Source organism: Paralichthys olivaceus, chromosome 22, assembly GCF_024713975.1.
Source record: "Paralichthys olivaceus isolate ysfri-2021 chromosome 22, ASM2471397v2, whole genome shotgun sequence".
Lineage (NCBI taxonomy): Eukaryota > Metazoa > Chordata > Actinopteri > Pleuronectiformes > Paralichthyidae > Paralichthys > Paralichthys olivaceus.
Window position 1 is genome coordinate 6566723 of NC_091114.1, and position 14309 is coordinate 6581031.

A 14309-nucleotide genomic window follows, 5' to 3' on the forward strand; every position below is an offset into this window, starting at 1 on the left:
GTACCCTGAGTACATAGTTCCATGCCACACATTATATTTCCTCCACCAACCATAACCCTCCACCCACCTCCTCCTTAATCCTTCCACACTCTTACAACTCAGTCTTACACACACGTACACACACACACATGCATAGTTACAAAACCAAAACCTCATTTCCTCTGTGCCTCCAGCTATAGGAGCAGTGTTAATTGCGAGAAGGTGGGGAGTTGGGGGGGTTTTTTGCGTTTGTGTCAGTCGGTAGGAACATGAGCTTGTGTGTGTGTGTGTAATCTGTTGCGACTATAGGTGTGCATCTCTATATGTGCGAGCGTGCGTGCGCTCATTTCTTTTAAGCGTGTAGGCAGTCTCTCCTGTGCCAGTCTGGGCAGAGCTCCAGGGTTTCCTGCACCACCTGGGCATCTGTGAGTCTTAGTGCCTGTCACTGGGTACCGTCCCAGCTGGAGTGTGTGTTTGTGTGTGCATGTAAGTGTGTTTGTGTGTGTTAGCTGAGGAGGGGCCCCCGATAATAAGCCTTTAGTGCCAGCAGCTAACACCATTGTCTTATTCTCTTTGAGCAGTGGGGCCCCATACACACACACACACACACACACACACACACACACACACACACACACACACACACACACACACACACACTCTCTCTCTCTCTCCCATGATCAGAGTGTACATCTGCCTCTCCACCTCTGCCTTCTCCTCCACACACTGAGTGGATTCTCCCCTTTGAAAATCATTACCAATAAAAAAAGACAAGGAAATTGAGTGAGGGGGTGTATTCGATTAAACAGCCCCCATTAAGTAGCCAATGAAGCTCTCTGTGCTTGCTGGCTTGGACTATACATACACCATTAGTTGTTCAGGCCATGGCGGACTTAAAAGTACCCTGACTCAAAGGTCATCTACCTCCATCGAGCAGAGCTAATATTAGATTAGCTCTATAGCATGAAAAAAAAAAAAGGAAAGGGCATTCTAGGTGGATTGTAAGTTAGAGATCATATTGGCTGCAGGGGAAGCCATTGTGTCTGTTCCCTTCAAACAAACCCTAATTTACAGCTGTGATTTATTCTTGAAGGAACATTTTGGCAAGAAAAATGATGACAATAAGCACTGTGAGGAAGGGTAAACATGCAGCTATACTGCACAGAGGACACTAATGACACATTCTGTGGCTGATATAAGGAATCTTTTAATGGATTCACTGTAATTCATAATACAAATCCATAGTAAAAGGCTTCAAGCGATCATTAATAAAAGCAATATGTTTTAGCAACAAAATGTTTTTGGGTTATCTGCCTTTTACCACAACATTAGGGAATATGTGCTTAAGCTAATAGATGAGGTAATCTATAATAAGACTGATGTTTAAAATAAAGGAATAAAGTTAAAAGAGAATAGAAGTTATACATTATAGAGTGCTAATATTGCTGTCAGTGGATATGGGCATGAGTAACAGAGCCAAAATTAATGACAAAAACAACAAAGAGGACGGAAGATAAATAAAAGTGTAATGAAAGAACGTCCTTGTTCCTCTCTGTTGGCGAAATTGCCCTCAAAGTGATACTCTCTCTAAGTGATTATGGGAAAGTGTGCAAAAGCTTTGGTGGTGAAAACAATTTTAAGAGCATTCAGGGAGGGGTCAACGGATCGCTGTGTACAGAGACACTTCAGGGCTGAAACAATACTCTCAGCAACTGGTACAATAACACTCCTGGCCTAGGGCACGCACGCACATGCACACGCACGCACACACACACACCCCCCTATGTTCTCAGCCTGTTGCCCCAAGGTTGAAACTCTAAACCTAATCACTCAGTATTCAGTGGAGGCACCGCTCCTGCACCCTGCCAACCGGATCTTTCTACATGTTTCTTTCTTGTGTGTGTGTGTGGGTGGTTTTGTGTGCACGTTTTGGATATAGTTGGAAACCTTTGCATATATATATATATACATACACATATATTTCCAATGTGTTAAACTTGGTGCATGTGTCTTTACATGGCCCATATGGAGGTGATGGTAAATGAAGATAAAGTCATAAAAAATTCACAACTTTAAATTCCCTAAATGTGTTAAATGCTTATTTTCAAAACAATAAGGACACTTTATGTAATGTAGACACATAACTGCACATACCAGTGATATATAAATTCACTAAAACAAGAAATCTGTTCATACCACAGTCAATTAAAAGTTTTCCTTGACTATTTGTTTTTCACAGCTTTATAATGTTTCTAATAATTGTTGAAACAACTGGCTGAACGAATTAAATTCACCTCATAGAGAGAAAAAACAGTTTCCTAATCAAGGCGCTCTTCACCATGGCTTTTTGATTTGTTGGGTCTCACGCCAGTCATGATCCCTCTGTGCTGATTGGTCGGGCTCTGCCAATCAGAGGGTGGAGCTCATCAAGGTGTGCAGCTGCTCTGAGCACGGACAGGAAGTCGACCAAAACAAAAGGACGCACGTGACTGAACATCGCGAAACACCAGAGCAGCGGGGAAATAAACCGGGAGAAGAGAAGTTTGCCGCGGTGAGTTTATGGACCTTTTCTTTGACTGTTGCTGTGTCTCTGGGCCACGTCACCAGCTTGTCCAGCGACGCTAGTGCTAGTTCAGACCATGCTAAAAGTGTGTGTGGGTGTATTTTCACGTGTCTCGCCTTTATTTGACAGTTAGGTGAAGTAATACAGGAGAAATGGAGGAACGGGGGGAACAACGTGCGACCACCACCGACTTTCACCTGTCCTGGTGAGTCCCTGTTTATTTACTTCTACTACTACAACTTATAATCAAATCCAGATGGTGGCACTAAGTCGAACAAGTTCTAATATTTATTTACAGATTTCCGTTTCCCTTTGTCATCTGTTATGACATCACACAACTTAATTTGTAACCAAAACACAAGCTTTCATGAGGGAATAAAACATTTGCTTTCAGTGGGGAGGCAAATGACAGCGCGGCTCCGCGTGGAGGTCAACTTTACTGAACTTCTACCTGCGATATTCCCCTCTTTGTACGCAAAGACTGGAAGTGAACTACAGGCAGTGGTTCCCACGGCTACAGTCGCATATGTGTGATTGTGCCAGACGGTCACACAGTACACAGTGCTGTTAGTAGGAGTTGACATGAGTGTAGTTGATGTTGTTGTTGTGGGGTATAATTCCAATCCAAGCTTGGATTTTGATTGTCTTTTGTCCCCATGTTCTAGAGTGTGTCCATAATGTCTGGCCTTGCTGTCTCTCCCTGCTCAGTGTCCACTTGTTCTTTGTTACTGTGGCAGCTTTTCAAAAATGACCTCCAAAGTTTGGACACAACATAGACCGAGCAGTTGTAATATATCATTCTGTGGTGTAGGTAAGGCCAGCATAATGACTCAAACCCAGGGGCCCCCAACCATCTCAATCCCCCCTTCCCCCCTTCTGTCTGTTCATTGTGTACAGTATGTTCACTTTAGCCTTGGGAGGACAGTTCAAAATTGCTTTTTGTGTGACAAATGTATGTATTGTGCAATGCATTCACACCGAAAATGCATCTTTCCTCTTGTCTTTATCTTCTTTCCAGGCAGCGCATCCTTGGAGACTCCACAGAACATATATATATATATATATTTATACTGTATATGCCTACACTCAGAATAGTGTGTGCGTGTGTGTGTAATAGGTTTGGGGAGACAGCAGGGGTCCAGGGCGTCCCGCGAGGCTGATTAGTGGACCCTACCAAATGTCATTAGGGTGTATTGAAAAAGCAGCCCTGCTTCTAATGCATATTAAAGTGAATGGGCTGTTACATTACCACAGCATCCAGACTACGCCTGTTGGCACATCAGCACGTCGTTGGTTTTTACATTTTGTGTGTGTGTGTGTGTGTGTGTGTGTGTGTGTGTGTGTGTGTGTGTTGCAGCAGCCCCACATTTAATATCTGAGGAAAAGATGACAGAAACAGAGCAAGCGCTGACAGAGGCCCAACATGACTATATGTGTATGAGGGGAAAGTATAAGTGGGACCTCTCCTCGTCTGCAGTTGTGTGAGAAATCTCATATGCATGTGTGCGTTTCATGTTCATTCTCCATCGGACAATGTTTAGATATCAGCTGTATTTGCTTACGTGAGGGTCACTGAGTGCGGACATATGTAAATTCCGTGCTAGTCGATCATGCAACAGATGGTTCTGGGAGTCCTTTGCATCTAAAAGTTGTTACACATTAGAGTTTGCCTGCCGCTATTAGAGGCTGTGTTTGTGTGTCTGTGTGCCCTTGGCTCGGTGACTCCATCTACATTTTCCAAGAGTAATATCAGTGACTGGGCCGAAGGAAGTACTTTCATTCAGTGGTTGATAAAGTAATCACAGTGACAGAGAAGTAATAACTGTCTGCTGTGCTGCCATTTAACTGCTGCGGCCTTGACTTTACTATTGACTGCATTTGAGGTGTCGCATTCAGCTTTGTTACGCACTTTTGTGTCGAGCGAGCGTGTGTGTGTTACGGCTTTATGAGTGGCGCTGTGGAGTGCAGTGACTGGTTGCGTACTGTGCCAGCTGTTAAATGTAAGAAGTGTACAAAAAAGCCCTGTCGCTCTGAAACATTAAACGGCTGTCTGTCTTCCTTTTCCTCAAAGGAAACCACAGTGAAGGGCGAATGCGGATGCGCGTGTAATCCATTCATCTTCTCTCATGCACGCTGCCCCCCCCCCCGTGTCTGTCACTGCATCATCTCTCATTCATTCCCTCCAGAATGATTGAATGTTTACTCTCATTTAACGTAACCGTCCAAAAGGCATCGGGCAAAAGAGACGCACATACACATAGTAATTCAGACACACACAGCCTAGTCTACCCATTTAATTAAGCACTCTATGAATAATTCAGTTTGAGCCTCTGGGCTGCAGATAATTATAACGATCAGGATAATAATGTTTATTTTGCTTTTTATTGTATTAAGACATCAATATCTCTGCAGTGCAGTGTGGACAGTTTGCAGCTACACTTCTGATGCCGAAAGCACCACCTCTAATAAGCAAGTGTCTTTCTTTGTGTGTGTGTATACTTTGTGTGTGAGAGGAAAGTATTCATGAGAATTATTCTGCCTCACGTTGCCAGAAAGGAATGGATGTATGTTTTTTCTATCATGGATCAAAGTATGGATTGATATCAATAAACCCAAAGTTGTCTGGTTCAGCCTCAACTCTTCAATTTTTCAAATGTGACCTTGAAAAATGTGACTGTTCTCATTCTCGGTAGAAATATCTGAACCCATAATCCTCGCTCGAGCAGATCAATAATACATAATGTGATTACAGTTGGACTCGCTGTGCACAGCAGCTGCTCTCCACCCTAGGTGGCTTCTATCAAGTTCTGATTAGTCAATGATTGTCTATTCTTTGCCGGGCATATGGAATCAGGAGTCTATTCGCTCACTGTATAGTCATTGATTAACCCCGTCGACAGATGTGGGAACAGTGATTATGCTGTATTGTTGGTCTGCACCAAGGCATATTGCAACACACTGGGTAGTCTTTTCCAAATGGCTGCAATTTGCTATTCTTCCTGGAGATTATTGTAAATCTTTCCTTCTTTATTCTGCAGCCGAGGGGTTTGGGGAAAAACGGAATGACACAGAACTGACTCATGAGCTAAATTCGATCCCTGTGACGTATTTTATCTTTTAGACGTTGCTTTTGGTGGTTGCTGGTTGTGGTTTGTCAGCACATTCATACTTGTCTTATAGATCTTCTTTTGAAACCATATTTTTCTATCTATCCATCCTACCTTTACATCTTTACTAAATTTCCATCAGTCCTCAATCATCTTATATATATACACATACACATCTATTCTTTTAGGCCCAAGATCCTTGAAGTCTACCATTGATCCTTCTCTGTGTCACCCCTCAAAGCTCCAGGGCTTCTGTCCAGACGCCCAGCCTCTCTGAGAGGCACTGGCACAGTGATGGCTTCTCCCTCTGGGCTTTAGCGGCAGGGAAAAGTCCATCTGCGGAGCCGGGCCTGCTGGAGTTAACCTATCAGTCACTGAGGCTGATGGATGGCCCAGACAGACAGGGAGGTTGTTGGGGTACGTGTAGACACACACACACACACACACACACACACACACACTGTCAATCTGTTGTTCAGTTTGCTTCTATGCGTGTGTGTCTGTGTGTGCGCATTTTGTGTACAAGCCTAAGAAACTTGAGAAACTTTGAAGTGCCTCTCGTGTCCCCTCAGCGTCCGCTTCATTTGATTAGTAGCTTTAAGGGGCCCTTTGGATCAATAACTGACTTTGGTAGCCCCCTACAGCTCTGAATACACACACACACACACACACACACACACACGCACAAAGCTCTGCAGCAGTTCATTTAGGCCAAGCCGTCAATCATCAGAGTGAGGACAGGTCCGGTCTGGACCAGTCTATCTGGGACGCTGGAGGGGGCTTATGTTATGTGTGTGTGTGTGTGTTTTTGTGTGTGCCCCATGATATGCCGATGAGATATTATGTGTCTGCTTGGTCCATCTGTCTTGTGAATGTGCATGTGTGTGTGAGTACCAATTAGTTCATGTTCCTTGTTATCCCTGCCAATAATGGCACGCTCAAATCAGCAGGTTGGTCGATGTCAATAATCCCGAAGTCAGACAGATTTTTTTCCCCCTTTAATCCTCATTTAACCAGGTATGATAACTTTAAGAAACATACTTATTTGATGTGTTGGTTTACTGATTGGAAAACAGTGTACACACACATACACACACAGGCTGGATGATGTCATTACTCAATACAACCACAATCCCCTGCCACAGAATATTGGGTTAACTGCTGTGCTCAAGGGCACTTTGACATTAATTGTGCAGGGAGGTTAGTGTTTTATCATCTAAATTTTCCCATGCGGTCCAGTAAGTGGAACAGTTGGAACAAAAGAACCATTACACGACCACCTGCAGCTTTATAAAGTGGATAAAAAAAATTAAATAATGAAAACTGCAGCTTTATACAGTCTGCGTTGCACAGGCAGATAAACAGAACAAACGCTTGTGTTTAATTATCCTACAAGTAATTTTAGAAAGTTTGAAGGGAAAATATTTAACATCTGCAAGTCATGAGTTGAAAGTAATGTACGTCAGATGAGATTTAAAGGCTTAGATGTAGGACATGCTGGTTCCTTAAAAGTAAGGCCAAAGCGTCTCGATCGACCCCTGGTGGCTGGCTGCAGTATTGGTCATAAACCTTGCCTCCTCAATGGAAGTGGATTTTAATGTTGTGTTAATGTTGTGTTGATGTTAATACATTTAACAAATAAATAATTCAAATTAGAACCCAAGAAGAAAATCCACATCCAATGAAAATCAAAATTGTATTAGTTATTAATATCACATATCACACAACTAATTTTAACTAAGGCAACCATGATAGGTGAATATACACGTACTTCAAAATCAAAGTGAAAGGTGCACATTCTTCCCGTCTGAAGGTGACCACCGGTCAGCGAAGGGTATGGCACTCATTCCCGGTGATCATTTTGTGCCCTGTGTGGTCCGCTTGTCCACGCTAAATGGAAACAGAGTGTTTGACAAACAGCTTGTCCACCCACAGGCGCTTTTCTCTGTGATCCATGTAGATGCCAGCACAGCTGACCACATTGCTACACACTCAATTTCACTCAGACACACACTGTCACCTTCCCTGGGGTGGGCTCCCTGGCCACTGAAACACAGCCCACCGCCTACGCCGCTGTCACTCACTTGTAGCTCCGCCCTCTTGCTCTACCTTCCCACACACATAGACACGCGTAAACACAGTCATCGACCGCCCACACGTGCCAGTTAACCTATTAACGAGGCGGCACGGGTCGCGTCGTACTCCGTTGCCCCCTTGGGGCCGGCCGGCCTGTCTGCGCGTCGGTTTTATTCTCGCCCACGCCAACTGCCTGATGGACTGCCTCGCCTAATTGACTGACTGACTGAATTACTGACTGACTGTCTGGATGACAGACTGGATAAATGTGTAGCATGCTGGGGTGGTGTGGGCGTGGGAACCTGAGGAGAAGCATGTGAATGTCGGCTGGAGCACAAAAGGATAGAGTGGCGATATAGCTGTGAAAGGCGTAGTCAGAGCTAGGAATCATAAAAATATGATTTTATTAAATCCACTTATAGTATGTTGTTATTGCTGAGAAATGGTGTTTTGCCCCGTAAATATGGCCCTTTTCAATCTTTTAACAGTCCTGTCGGGATATAGCATTTTGCTGTTGGACAAAATGGTCTTAAACAATTAGACTCATTAAATCGTTTCCAAAAATGTTTCCTGTTCAATTTATCGCTTCAAAAACCAAACTGTTCGGTTTTCATGGCAACAAAGAGGATTTAATAGTGAATTAAACTGTTTTGTTGGTCTTCATTCACCTAAGAAGTGTTTTTCTGCATGACTCTGTGCTTATTGTGATAGTGAAAACATTGTCAGCAGAACGTGATAGATCTGTATAGTCGAAATGGATTATTCAATTAATTTTCCTCACATTAAACATGTTACACACCACCTGATCCCACACTGTCAGTAATGGTTGTGGGTGCTCCGGCTCAGATGTAACAATTAAAATGGAACTTTGTTGTTTCCTTCACAGAACTGACGGACAGTTATTTTTGTGCCAATTGATATGCAGCACCTGTCTTGTGTTCCCTTCGAGTGAGTGCATGGTGTTTCTGTTAGGTGTCTTTGTGTGACTCCTGCCAGTCCCTCTACGATGATCATCTGTCGTGAGCGTGGCGGCAGCCCCAACACTTGACTGCACCACTGTTAATTTCTCTCTCGCCGCATAAATTAATAGTTCATAAATAAGCAAATAAATTAAAGAGTGGATGGGAGGAGAGAGAGGGAGGAGAGAAATGGGGGCAGGAAAAACTTTCTCATCAGAAAAATTTAATTTCTCACTCCGACACCCACGAGAATGGGGGGTGGGTTTGGGGTGGGGGCTCGGGCGGCGGGTAATGGATGCGAGTGTGTGTATGTGTGTGTGCAAAAGGGATTCATTTTCAACCTTTCTATCACACCCCTCTGAGCACTGACACGTTGCCATGTTTTCTTTTTCTTTTCCCAAGATCCACATTCGACAAACATCTGTGCCTAATACTGAGCACACACACGAGAAGCCTGACAGAGTTGTTGTCTTTTTTTCATTATGAGGAGCCATGATGTTGATGCTGCAGAAGGGCAGTTCACTCGTTTTTATTTCACTCATAACAGTTAAAAGTCCACCGATGTATTATTATAATTATTACCAAAGCAATAATCATAGTTTCAAGCAGGAAAATGCACAGAGATAAAACATTCATAATGCTGGACTACAGCAACTTTATCCCGTTCATAATCACTGAATGAAGCTGCCTTTACAAAATGAACAAAACAAAATCATCACGGATATACAATGACATTACCTTGACCAGCTTTTTCTCTGGGTAAACTATGTCCTGTTGCTACCAGGGGTTGTTTTAGAAATGTATTTTATTCTAAGCCAAAAATTTAACTAGAAAAGCTAATGTCGCTGTATGAACTCAATAATATCTCACTTGAAACAAAAGTAAAGAATACATTTTATTTCATTTCCTTCCTGACACCAAAGTACAGAGTTAAGTTTAGAAAGAATGAAGAACAGGGATGTCAGTCATCTTGTCCTCTGTCGTCCTTTCTCTGATGATGCTGAGGAGATTGAGGCCTGGTTGAGGAGGGAGCTGCTTTCTCAGTGTGTAGGTTTAATCGACAAGAATTTTAGAAGAATTGAATGTACGATTAAAACTAAGCTAGCAGTTTCTCTACATAGAGAAGTCATACTTTATGAAACCACCAATTCACCTAATCCGGTTTTTCAATTGGATCTGCACCAAATTGCACATACTGTCAGATTTAAAAAAATTTAGATCAATTAATTATTCTCTGAGAAATCAATGAAAATATTGAAAAACGCCCTATTTAACAATGTAACATCTATGCCAACATGTAATGGATTCCTCTCTGACCCATACCACATCCTTCCCCTAAGATTCGTGGAAATCCTTTGAGTTGAGTTTGTGTAATCTTGCTCAAGAAAAAACAAACAGAACCAACAGACTCACACACAGGAGTGAAAACATAACATCCTTGGCGTAGTTAGATTTAAGGGATCGGACACTGTTCGTTAACAGTTGAAAATAAGTTACTGTCATGCTTTTCAGCATTTTTTTCTACAACTCGAATAAAATGCTATCTTCAATTAGATTCCCTGTCTGCAATGCAACCTCTGTATATTAATAGATGGAGTTAATTCACAGACAGCAGCAGAATGTGCTGTCTGCAGTTATGCACATTAAAGAGAGAAGTGATTAAAATAGACTTAATGCCATGTGACCACACAAACTATATATTCTATAATGGTAGAAAAAGCCCTGGCTGGACGTTATGTGGAGCCTCAATGCACAATGATGCCACTATTGGAGCAACACCGATTAATCTGCCAAATGAAACAATTGGTCAACCCTTTAAACAATAAATCTGCCTTTAAAGGCTCCACATGTAATCTTTTGCTTTTGATATATAACCAGTGTTGGCACCAGTTCAGTAAAAATGTTGCAGGTTCATAAAGAAGTTTCATTTCTTTACTCTGCTGTCTCCAGCGCTTTCTGGTCCATCTTGTATTTTCCACGAGCAAGTCGCTGTAGTATCCAGTCTGCCCTGAAGAAGTAGTGCAGCTCAGTGGGCGTATTATAACCTCTTGTAAACACAGCAATGGTGTTTGGCATTGCCACCACCAGCCAGAGAAAACTTCCATAGAACATGTTCAAACTCGTGTAACTACTGTCTCAACCTTACAGACACTGGGGGATGTGAGGCAGAACAGTTGGTGGAGGTGAAAGATGCGTATTGGCTCCTTAGCTATTGTAACAATGTTATTTCAGTCCTAAATTTCCCATTGTGGCAACTCCAGTTCACCTTGATGTGATAGCTCCATTCATAGCAGTTTTACTGTCAAATCACTGGGCTGTATCTCCCTGTAACAACAGCAGTCTCTTAAAGTGAATAAAATAGCTGAGGGTTCGGGTGGTGGATTCATTTTTTCCACAGCTCATGATGTAAGAGAGTCATACACTGTATGACCAGCAGCGGGGTGTATTTACATACCGTAGGCTCATAGTTCTGATGAAAGTGATAACCAGATGATTTCCCTGATGATTTCCTGTAATCACCTTCATCAGCTGATGATAAACGTGTGTGAGTGGTGCTAATGACCTCATGTTCTTGCCTGAGCCAAAGCTGCCTTTTTTGGCAGCAAGTCTGACTCAGATGCAAAAACGTCCAGCCACATGAAACCCTTCCTCTCGAGTTAAAATCTTCCCTTACATCCCCCTTTCTTCTGTTCGTTTTTAGTACGGCTAAAACTAAAAGCTTATCTGTTCCATTGAAAATGTCACATCATTAAATGCAGTGAACTTTAAGTGCAGTTAATAGTTGGTGACATCTCATCCAACATTTCAATCCGGTTGCATCATTAAAGTAACTGTACTACTGAGTGGTCCTGTCATCAGTGTCTCCAGAGTCTTGTCAGCTTCAGAGAGGGGTTGCAAACACCTCTCCAGGATAAATGACCTTGTTGATAATGTAATCTTCGATAGGGTTAGGGTTATGAGACATTTTGTGAAAAGTGCTTTTTGATATTTGTTCTCTGAACACTTTTTTGGAGCCACACCATGCCCCAACCTTCTTGTTTCCGATGGAGAGGAAGTGCTAATCCTTTGATTAGCTGCATCCCAAAAAATTATGTGCGAGAATCCTTAATGTGCAATAATATGCGTGATTTAGAATTTCTAATGTGCAAAACTTGATTTCCCTTGCTAATCATTAGTGTTTCCAATAAAGCATGGATTGGCCCTGTGCAGATACTTGGCCAGCCGTTTGGGCTTAAGGATGACTCCTTTGGGTTGGAACATGGCCATGCTGGTGAACAGCTATGTTGGTTTGTTTGTTTTGATCCACTCCTCAGCACAGCATGCTGTTTGGAAGACTTTCCCGAGGATTACATATACCATGGAAAGTAGATTACTACACTTACTGGATTCCCACCAACAACTGCTGAGAGATGAGGTCTGCCGAGGTCTGTTAAGACTACTCCGATTCAATTATTTATTTTGGCGCCCTGCTTTTGGATGTAGGTCCTTGCGAATGAGTGCATTCCTGAGACGCCTCTTTGACTTTTCATTGTCCTGAACCAAAAATGAATGTATGCTCAGTGGAAAAGAACAGACCAAGCTAAACACCTTGAATCAATTACAAGGAGAAAACAAAGGAACTGGATTACCCAGTTAGCCCGACAGCTGTGGAGGAAACAGACTCTAAAAATGTTTTTTTATATGGCTGTTTTGCAGCCATGGCTAGAAATGACCTCTGTGTCACACAGAGCTATCTTTGGGATATTTTTTCTGTGCAGTGTTTCCAAACTCTTTCTCTGTGTGATTGTCCTGAATGTGCCCTTGAAGGGAGCAGCAGACACCACAGATCCTCCATGTAAAAGTGTTTTTAATTATTAATGCTGGCCCTCCATATTGGCAGAACTCCAGGCTGCCCTGTTGACGGCCACCATATTTCGCTCACTCACCGCCATGAATTATTCTCACGGAACACACTCACAGAAATACAGTACAGGCCTGTACACAAACACACATGCAAGAATGCACACGTTGAAGGTTGAAACCCGCAGTGGGCATACGCAAGAGAGTGTGCTCACCTACCTAATAAAATATATACACACATTTATGTATATGTACACACACACACTCACTAGTGATGAAATGTGTCCAGTATAACACAGGCCATTTACAGCACTTACTCCTGTAGGTAAACACAGAGTCACAGTACTTGTGCAAGAATGTTACACCCACAAACCTGTATAGAGAAGCATGTGTACCCTCCCACACACTCCCATGTTCCTGCTGTATGTTATCTGACACACACACACACACACACACACACACACTTCACCAGACACACAATGGATCCCTGAGCACACACGGGCCATTTGCAGTATTTCTTCTATTCAGTGTGTTCCGTCCAGCTGTCAGCGGGCTGTCAGTGTGTTCAGTTGCCAGGCAAACAGCCCCGCCCCCTCCCAATAATAAAATATGCCTTTAAAATGTCACTCGCTCCCGAAAGAGCAAAAGCAGAGGCAACAAATCGATTCACATTAGTTGTTCAATTGACTTTGGCCTCAACTCCCCCCTTTGTCTCACCTCTTTCTTTTCTCTCTGTCTTCTTTCATTGTTTCTTTCTGTCTGTCAGTCTGTCTTTCTTGCTTTCTGCCTTTCTAGCTTTCTGTCTTTCTGTCCTTCTTTCTGTTTTACTTTCATTTTGCCTTTCTTTATTTCTGTCTGTCTTTCTTTCCATCTTTCTTTCTGCCTTTCATTCTTTCTGTCTTTCTTTCTAACCCTCTGTCTCCCTGCAACCAGTTCTTGCTTTGTCCCCTCCTTCCTTGTCACCTACTTCCCCCGTAAAGGGTTTTTCCATCTACAGGTTCCAAGATATGCCCTGCTCCCCCATTTTCTCCCCCCAGCTAATCTAAGCGAATGAATGAAGCGGCGGCAGCTTCAGCACAACCCCTTTTCACTCTCCCCGCCGACCACCGATGCGGCAGCACTCATTTCTATTTTCACCTCGTTTTAGACTTATCACATTGACATCATTAAGGCTCCCTCTCAGCAGCGCACTCATTCGTTATCCTCTCCATTTTACACCTTTTTATCTCTCTCTCCCTCTGTTTATGTATGTCTCACTCTCCCAATTCTCTCTCTCTCTCTCTCCAGTTATCTGTCTCGCTCATTGTCAGAGGATTTAAAAAGGCTCTTTATTTGAGACCAGTGAGTGTCGAGGCTTGGTTTTTCATCCCGGCGACAGAAACCTGTTGGAGTCTCCTTATTCAGAATGAAAGAGATGGACATTTTGCCTTTTTACAGGGGATAGCAGGGAGCAGGGTTGTGCTTGTAAATCTGAAAAAGTGACACGCGGCTCATTCTGTTTGCTCATTTCATAAGTAATATTTCTCTTCCCAAAGCAACCTTGGAGGGGGATATTTTTTATTTCAATTTCAAGGGAGGCCAGCAAAGGATTTCGTCAGGGGAAAAAAATGAAAGGAATGATAATTCAACAGCAGTCTAATATAATCAGTCTGAAATAGAAAACTGTGCTCCTATACCACTATGTTTATAAAAGGAGTACTCCATCAACTAATGACTGTGACAGGTTGCTGGTATCAAAACAACATTTACAAGTGAGAAAAGTGGCATTTACTGCTCATGTTTTCA

General features: G+C 42.7%; 1 protein-coding gene across 2 annotated transcripts in view; it reads left to right on the forward strand.

The window, feature by feature from the left end:
• Nucleotides 1-14309, forward strand: part of serpinh2 (serine (or cysteine) peptidase inhibitor, clade H, member 2) — a 125956-nt gene that overhangs the window by 15026 nt on the left and 96621 nt on the right. Inside the window, exons 3-5 of one of the 2 annotated variants that reach the window (XM_069518510.1) lie at nt 2351-2530; nt 2672-2747; nt 5891-6066. Coding sequence is in view for 1 of the 2 variants with exons in the window: in XM_069518509.1 (XP_069374610.1) it covers nt 2695-2747 (53 nt within the window). In the remaining variant the exon portion in view is untranslated. The remainder of the gene's footprint in view (nt 1-2350; nt 2531-2671; nt 2748-5890; nt 6067-14309) is intronic. The other variant, XM_069518509.1, reaches the window with a different exon arrangement.